Source organism: Frankliniella occidentalis, unplaced genomic scaffold (genome assembly GCF_000697945.3).
Source record: "Frankliniella occidentalis isolate FOCC.00 unplaced genomic scaffold, Focc_3.1 Scaffold11, whole genome shotgun sequence".
Lineage (NCBI taxonomy): Eukaryota > Metazoa > Arthropoda > Insecta > Thysanoptera > Thripidae > Frankliniella > Frankliniella occidentalis.
Window position 1 is genome coordinate 319,770 of NW_026267141.1, and position 6,974 is coordinate 326,743.

The 6,974-nt window shown below is 60.4% G+C and overlaps 4 protein-coding genes across 6 annotated transcripts in view; all 4 read left to right on the plus strand.

Moving 5' to 3' along the window:
- Positions 1-6,974, plus strand: part of LOC127752376 (uncharacterized) — a 52,034-nt gene that overhangs the window by 28,921 nt on the left and 16,139 nt on the right. The gene's annotated exons all lie outside the window — the stretch shown is intronic.
- Positions 1-6,974, plus strand: part of LOC113215246 (nose resistant to fluoxetine protein 6) — a gene marked incomplete at its 5' end in the record, with an annotated part of 21,192 nt that overhangs the window by 1,823 nt on the left and 12,395 nt on the right.
- Positions 406-3,889, plus strand: LOC113215383 (putative sodium-dependent multivitamin transporter). The gene is made up of 10 exons (XM_026435003.2): positions 406-790; positions 867-1,026; positions 1,159-1,224; positions 1,571-1,622; positions 1,727-1,794; positions 2,176-2,330; positions 2,403-2,750; positions 2,836-3,294; positions 3,365-3,599; positions 3,684-3,889. Exons 1-10 carry the CDS (start codon positions 480-482, stop codon positions 3,720-3,722), a joined length of 1,893 nt encoding a protein of 630 aa, XP_026290788.1. The 5' UTR covers positions 406-479; the 3' UTR covers positions 3,723-3,889.
- LOC113215125 (uncharacterized) lies at positions 4,015-6,968 on the plus strand. The gene is made up of 6 exons (XM_052277657.1): positions 4,015-4,152; positions 4,358-4,464; positions 4,548-4,648; positions 4,736-4,876; positions 5,070-5,556; positions 5,974-6,968. The coding sequence occupies exons 1-6, from the start codon at positions 4,116-4,118 to the stop codon at positions 6,295-6,297; spliced, it is 1,197 nt and encodes a 398-aa protein (XP_052133617.1). The 5' UTR covers positions 4,015-4,115; the 3' UTR covers positions 6,298-6,968.

The window sequence follows — 6,974 nt, forward strand, 5'->3', positions numbered from 1 at the left end:
GGTCGGCGGTCAGCAAAACAGCAGGTCAGGAAACCTAACTCTGAAATACTTTGTCATTAATAAAGGGGAAATAAAACACTTCAAATTAGTTTTTATTGTAATCGTTTATGTCGGTGGTTATAGAATATATTTAAAAGGACTTTTCCGATGTTTTCTGTAAAGATTTTTTGCTTCACGTTTTGCGAGTGTTTTTTGGTGTACACTCACAAAGGGGTCCGATCAAAGTGCGCGTACATTTCGAAGTGATCGCTGCGCCAGGTCAGTACAAAAGTTCCCATCCAGTTCCCACCAGTTCTTCCGGCTCCAAACTTTGTGGCGCTCAGATTAGGCTGCTCGAGTCAACGCCCCCCCCCCCTTTCCCCGCCGCGGCACCTGTGCTGGCGTCGCGGTGCTCGGGGACGCCGTCGGGAAGGGTAGTCACCACAGCCGTCAGGTCCACGTCAGAGCGCCGAGAGCTGCTGCGCGCGGAGCACACGACCATGGAGGCCGCGACCACGGTGGCTGCGGCCACGACGGCCACCGTCACGAGCGCGCTCACCGAGGCCATGGCGACGATGACGACGACGACGACGTCCTGGACGGAGCTGCCGGCGAGCACGGCCGCGCCCGCCGAGCTGCACGTCATGGGCTGGGTGGACATAGCCGTCTTCGCCTGCATGCTGGCCGTGTCCACGGCCATCGGCGTGTACTTCGCGTACTTCGTGAAGGGCGCCAACGACTCCGAGGCGGACTACCTGGTGGGCGGACGCACCATGAGCATGGTGCCCGTCGCGCTGTCCCTCTTCGCCAGGTGAGACAAGAGAGGAGACAGCACCTCCGCCGGTACGATCTTGACCTGGTCGGCGCTGTGCATCCGTGTGCCGCAGCTTCATCTCCGGCATCGCGCTGCTCGGGTACCCCGCCGAGGTGTACGTCAACGGCGGCCAGGTCGTGTACAACATGCTGTCCTACCCGCTCACGGGCTTCTTCCTCGCCTACCAGATGCTGCCCGTCTTCAGGGAGCTGAAAGGGCTGTCCCTCTACGAGGTGCGCACCTGTACCGGGCCTCGGCCACCAACGCAGCTCAAACTGCCATCGACCAATCGGGCGGCGATTTACTTTCCACACCGAAATATAACGACATTTCATTTCTCGACCTTTTTATGAATTTCGTTTCAGTACCTCGACAGACGTTTCAACAGGAATTGTCGATTCATCGCCAGTTTTCTCTTCCTCGTAAGCCAGGTGCGTGAATCAAACAATACGTCCATGAAGGAAGGCCGGGCTCAACTATAACAAAAGCCTTCATTTTATGTACAATTTTCGTGGAGTTCGTCCCGCCAGTGGTGGGAGATAAGCGCGGTAAGTCTCGTTCAAACAGAGACTGTTTCCAGAGTTGTAGGACAGTTTCCCGCCAGACAGAGGTGTCTGCTTTGATATAAGATCGTGCAGAAGCAGCACAGATAAGAAAGACCTCGGCACAGCGCGTGTCATGCGAGGAACTTTCGAAGTTTCAACGTAAAAAAAATCGGGAGCAATATTTGTCGGTAGACGATGCCCTGTCTGATGAGGATGTCGCCTGTGTTTGCAGATCGTATGGCTGCCCATAGTCATGTACATCCCAGCCCTGGCCTTCGAGCAAGGTGAGCGCCGGCAGCCTAACAAAGCATAAGCTCGATGCCGTGTGGTGGGGCGGGAACCGCAATAATCTGAGTTCACCCTCCAACTCTTTGACCTGTCCCTGCAGTGACCAAGGTCGACCTGCACATCGTCGGCCCCGTGGTGTGCTTGGTCTGCATCTACTACACGACCGTGGTGAGTGGGCGGGGAGAGGGCAGGGGGAGAGAACCGGCGGGGAATCACCCCATCAATGGGGAGCGAACAGACTTTGGGTGACTCACTTGCCCCGATGTTCTTGGTGTAAAGTAGGCAGTGCCGCAACACATCGCGACTCGCGCAGGTGACCGCGGGGTTGCGTTCTGTTGGTCCTCTAGTGCTTCGTGACCCAAGGAAAAGAACGGGCTACGGCCAGGGTTGCCAGAATAGTAGGCAATAAGTAGCCCAAACACATATGTGTGGAGCTTTTCTGCATCTACTCCCCTGCCTACTAGGCAACATTGAAACACGCGTGAGAAGGGGTTGCCTAGTAGGCCTGCGTCTCGTGCCCACACCTCGTGTCACTTCGTGCTTCTCCAGGGCGGGGTGAAGGCCGTGATCTGGACGGACGCCTTCCAGGCGATCATGATGCTGGGCTGCATCGTCATGGTGGCGCTCAAGGGCGTTGTGGAGGTGGGCGGCTTCGGCGTCGTCTGGGAGAGAAACGTCAACAGCGGCCGGCTGGAGGCGCCCTCGTGAGTACCGGCCTGCGGACTGCCCGCCCTGCGCCCTCCGTCGAACAGCTCACTTCAGCACCACTCCCGCAGGTTCGACCTGGACCCTACGACGCGGCACACGTTCGTAGCGCTGATCCTGGGCGGCGTGGTGCGGCACACGGCGGACCTGGCGCTGAGCCAGAGCATCATCCAGAGGTACATGGCGCTGCCCAGCATGGGCGCCTGCTACAAGGCCACGGCCATCCTAATGGTGTGCACCTTCATGCTCAACTTCACCGCCTGCTTCTGCGGGTTCGTGGCGGCCGCCTACTACTACGACTGCGACCCCATCACCATCGGCGTGGTCAGCGCCAAGGACCAGATCATCCCCCTGTTCGTCCTGGACGTGCTCTCGGACATACCCGGGCTCACCGGCATGTTCATCGCGGGCGTGTTCAGGTACCGCGAGTCGACCCTCGCTCGAACTTGTATGCTGTTCGTGTTGTTGATGTCGCGTTGACGTTGACGGCGCCTCCTGCCGCAGCGCGGCTATGAGCTCGCTCTCCACCGGCTTCAACTCGATCGCCGCGGTGGCGCTGGAGGACCTGGTACGCTCCATGTTCGGCTGGACGCCCACCGAGCGCCAGACCCGCTGGCTGCTGCGGGGGGTCGTGGTGGCCACGGGGCTCGTCAACCTCGCGCTCATGTTCGTCGTCGAGCACCTCGGCATGGTGGTGCAGCTCAACGTGAGCGCCTCGGCCATGGCGGCCGCCCCGCAGGCCACCATGTTCGCGGCGGGCCTGTTCCTGCCGCACGTCAACGGCCGCGGCGCGATGCTGGGCGCGCTGTGCTCCGCCTCGCTGGTGGGCTTCATCGTGATCGGCGCACAGACCGCCATCGCCACCGGCAGGATCCACGTCATGCCCAAGCCCGTCTCCATCGACGGCTGCGACCTGCCGCCCGGGACCAACTTCACGCTGCCGCACCTCCAGGAGCACGACGAGTACGTCCAGCCCCCGGCCACGGTCTGTGCACGAGTAGCCCGTCCTTGACTCCTCCCGCTCCTCTCGCAGCTCCGACGTGCTGTGGCTGTGGCGCATCTCCTACTTGTGGTACCAGCCGGTCGCCATCACCTTCGGCCTGCTCGTGGCCTCGGCCGCCGCCCTGGCCGGCTGGCGCAACGACCTGCGCGACGTGGACCCGAGGCTCCTCGCACCCGCGGTGCGCCGCTTCATGCCCCAGAAGGCCAAGGCGCAGAGCGCGCAGGACGACGCCGCGCAGATGGCCCTGTTGCAGGTGGACCTCCAGGTGCCGAACACTGCAAACAATTCAGGTTTTGTTTTGATTGCTAGATCGTACCAACTACTTAACGCTCCTCCTCCTTTGTCGCAGCGTACACTGAACGAGTCGGAGAGAAGGGGTAGCAACTGAACGCCACACTGGAGCTTGTCGTCATACGGCCAAGAAACCCACATTAAGTAATTTATCACACTGTAAATAGTCACGGATGCAAAACCAGTATCCGCCGCTGCACTGCCATCCTGTTCTCAGCTCCTTTCGAAGTGCCAATCGCATTAAATATTAAAGTCCCTCACGCAGCTGGTCTCATTCATTCCACCCCTCGCGCTCTGATTGGCTGAGGGAGGGCGGGTCCCGCAGATACCTTATCTCCAGGTGGCCTACCGCATCGACCGGACTCGTTACTAGTGCGACTCGGGGACGGCCTCGATAACGCTGGAGAGATAACACTGGAGAAAGTTCTTTCCCGTCCGTCACCAGAAGGGGGCGGCTCGACACCAGGGCATTGAAGCGGCCACCGGCGGTATGGCCTCCGGAGAGGTGATCGTCTGCAGGGGCGCAGGTACGGTTCTGACTGGGGCAGGGGGCTCGCTCACGGCTTTAGCTAACAAGCTACCAGCCTGAAGGAATGGGCCAATAAAACTATTCCACGCGAAATCATTACGGTGGGTTATTAAATTTGGCCCATCTAAAATGCACCCGTACCTTCGGCGTGGTGGCGCAAACCTTCGCCGAGAGGGCCTGCCTGACCCTGGCGATGCCCCTAGGTGACGCGTGCGTCCGCCGGTGGAGCAACGCCTCGCACGCCGGCGACGCCTACACCAACGCCTTCAACGAGATCTCGGGCCAGGTGCTGACGGTGGCGTACGACACGGTGAGCGAGGCGAAGGGAAGGCCACGGGCTTCACTGGGAGCTTCGACCACACCGCTTTCCACGTCTTGTGTTCTCTTCCGCAGCTCATCCCCTACGTGACGTTCGAGCGGCGCGGGGACCGGCTGGTGCTCACGGGCTACCTGGGAGAGCTGTGGACGGTCCTGCAGACCACCTTGGGTTTCAGGTATAAGGCGGTAGAGGTATTCACGAGGTTCACGGCTCGTGCCAGCCCGGCCCTTACAAGTCTAGGCACCACCTGTATTTGCCCCAGGAGCGTGTTCGTGCGCGTCAACGGCAACGGCGCGCGCAGCATGCTGCAGCGGGGGACGGCCGACGTGTACCTCAGCGCCACCGTCGTCACCACCGACGAGGACGACGTCTTCGACCACACGCAGCCCGTGGTCACGCACTGGTGCGGGCCCTGCAGGTGCCCTAGGGTCTGGGGCACGTCCTGGAGCGTCATGTGCGAGTGGGCTGCTCGATCCGTCTCCCTTGCACCTGTCGTTTTCGGACGCGCGCGAGTAACCGAGCGGGTACCCGAATGAGAACGCTACCTTTGGCCCGTTGACCCCAACCCTGACCCGGTGACCTTGCTGGTCACGCAGGTACGAGCTGTTCGCCCGCAAGGGCCTGCCGGAGGTGTCGGCCGACTCGTACGTGCGCGCCATGACGCCCACCATGTGGGCCCTGACGGGGCTGGCGCTCGTGGTGCTGTGCCTGGTGCTGCGCGCCATGCTGTGGCTGCGCGCCGCCCTGGGCATGCCGCCCGGCGTCCTGCCGCACACACTCGCCCCGGACATGACCGTCCTGCCGCACACGGCCTCGCTGGGCAGCTGCTTCCTGTCCGTGCTCGGCGGCCTCTGCTCCCAGGGCTGGCAGGAGAGCCCCAGCTGCCTGTCGGTGCGCGTCACGGTCGTCACCACGCTCTTCTTCGGCTACCTGCTGTACAACTCGTACGCCGCCGTGCTCATCAGCCACCTGGCCTCGGGCCACTACACGGCGCCCTTCGGCAGCCTGGACGACGTGGAGCGCAAGGGCACGCACACCCTGTGCGTGCGGAACGAGAGCTACGCCTACTTCAGCCTGCTCAAGGTGAGGAAGGGCGAGGCCGTCGGCACGCGAAGGGTGGACCACTTGGATATTATTCCATGCACACACTGAGAAATGTTCCGAAAATATTCCAGACATCCCAAAAGTATTCCAGAAATTCCAAAAGTATTCCAGATATTCCAAAAGTATTCCAGATATTCAAAAAGTATTCCAGATATTCAAAAAAAGTATACCAGATTTTCGAGAAGTATTCCAGTTATTCCAAAAGTATTCCAGTTATTCCAAAATTATTCAAGGTATTCCAAAGGTATTCCAGTTATTCCAAAATTATTCAAGGTATTCCAAAAGTATTCCAGATGTTCGAAAAGTATTCTAGATATCCCACAAATATTCCACAAATATTCTAGATATTCCATGCCCCCCCTCACTCTAACGCCTGCTGTGCCCGCTCCCCTCCAGCGCAGCGCCCAGTGGCGGCGCGTGCTCAACAGGGGCGTGTGCCGCGACGTGTCGCAGGCGGCGCGCCTGGCCGAGGCGCTGTGCGAGCACACCGAGGCCGTCGTGCTGGAGATCCCGAGCGTGATGGCGGCCGCCCTGGACGCCAGGCCCGAGTGCCAGGGCGACGTGCTGCGCGTCAAGACGCGCATGCAGCGCGCCTCCGCCTCGCTGCTCTTGCGCCCGGGCTTCCCCTACGTGCAGGCCATCGACTACATGTGCGTCCCCGGGGCGTGTCCACAGGGCCCGGATAAGAGAATTAAAGTGCACGCCCTGGAAGTCTGGTAGTCTGGTAGTCTCATTGCATATCCAAGGTGGCCTACGGACCCCGACCTATTTTGTAGCTATACTGTGCCCTGAGAAACCCCGCGCACTTCTGTAGTTTTACTACAGTACCGCACGCAGGAGTGCGGCTTGCCTAACGCCCCTGACCACAGCACTCTTCGACCCTAGCGAATAGGCAACCCGCCCGCACGTAGGAATACGGTACAGCATAGCAACAGCAACAAGGTACCGCATGCAGACGCGTGGTTGAGTTGCCTACTCGCTCAGGGCCTCAAAGACGACAAATGGTTCGTGACGGTTGTGTGTGTAGTTCAACTACGAAAAAAAAAAGAAGACAGAACACCGTGAGTCATCCTATGCGCACCCATACTAAATGATAACATGTGTGAGTATCCTCCAGGATCACCCGGTGCCGAGCCACGGGCGTGCTGGACAGGCTGGAGAAGCAGTACCTGGACGGTCTGGCGGTGCAGAGCGCCGGCGCGACGGCGGGCCAGGACACCAGCAACACGGTCACCTCCGGCGTGCAGGTGACGCTGGAGCACGTGCGCTGGGTGCTGGCCTCGTACGCGTGCGCGCTCGCGGTGCCGCTGCTCGTCCTGGCCGTCGAGTGCCTGGTGGCCTGGAAGGCCGCGGCCTCGGCCAGGGCGCTCGCCAGGATGCGGACGAGGCTCAGGAGG

What these genes read in the sequence shown, in the direction of transcription:
- LOC113215383 (XM_026435003.2), top strand. Translation starts at nt 480, where the DNA reads ATGGAGGCCGCGACCACGGTGGCTGCGGCCACGACGGCCACCGTCACG. An exon ending in GCATCTACTACACGACCGTG is followed by an intron (nt 1,795 to 2,175) that starts GTGAGTGGGCGG and finishes GTGCTTCTCCAG; the next exon opens with GGCGGGGTGAAGGCCGTGAT. An exon ending in TTCATCGCGGGCGTGTTCAG is followed by an intron (nt 2,751 to 2,835) that starts GTACCGCGAGTC and finishes CTCCTGCCGCAG; the next exon opens with CGCGGCTATGAGCTCGCTCT.
- LOC113215125 (XM_052277657.1), top strand. Translation starts at nt 4,116, where the DNA reads ATGGCCTCCGGAGAGGTGATCGTCTGCAGGGGCGCAG. An exon ending in CAGACCACCTTGGGTTTCAG is followed by an intron (nt 4,649 to 4,735) that starts GTATAAGGCGGT and finishes TATTTGCCCCAG; the next exon opens with GAGCGTGTTCGTGCGCGTCA. An exon ending in CAGCCCGTGGTCACGCACTG is followed by an intron (nt 4,877 to 5,069) that starts GTGCGGGCCCTG and finishes CTGGTCACGCAG; the next exon opens with GTACGAGCTGTTCGCCCGCA.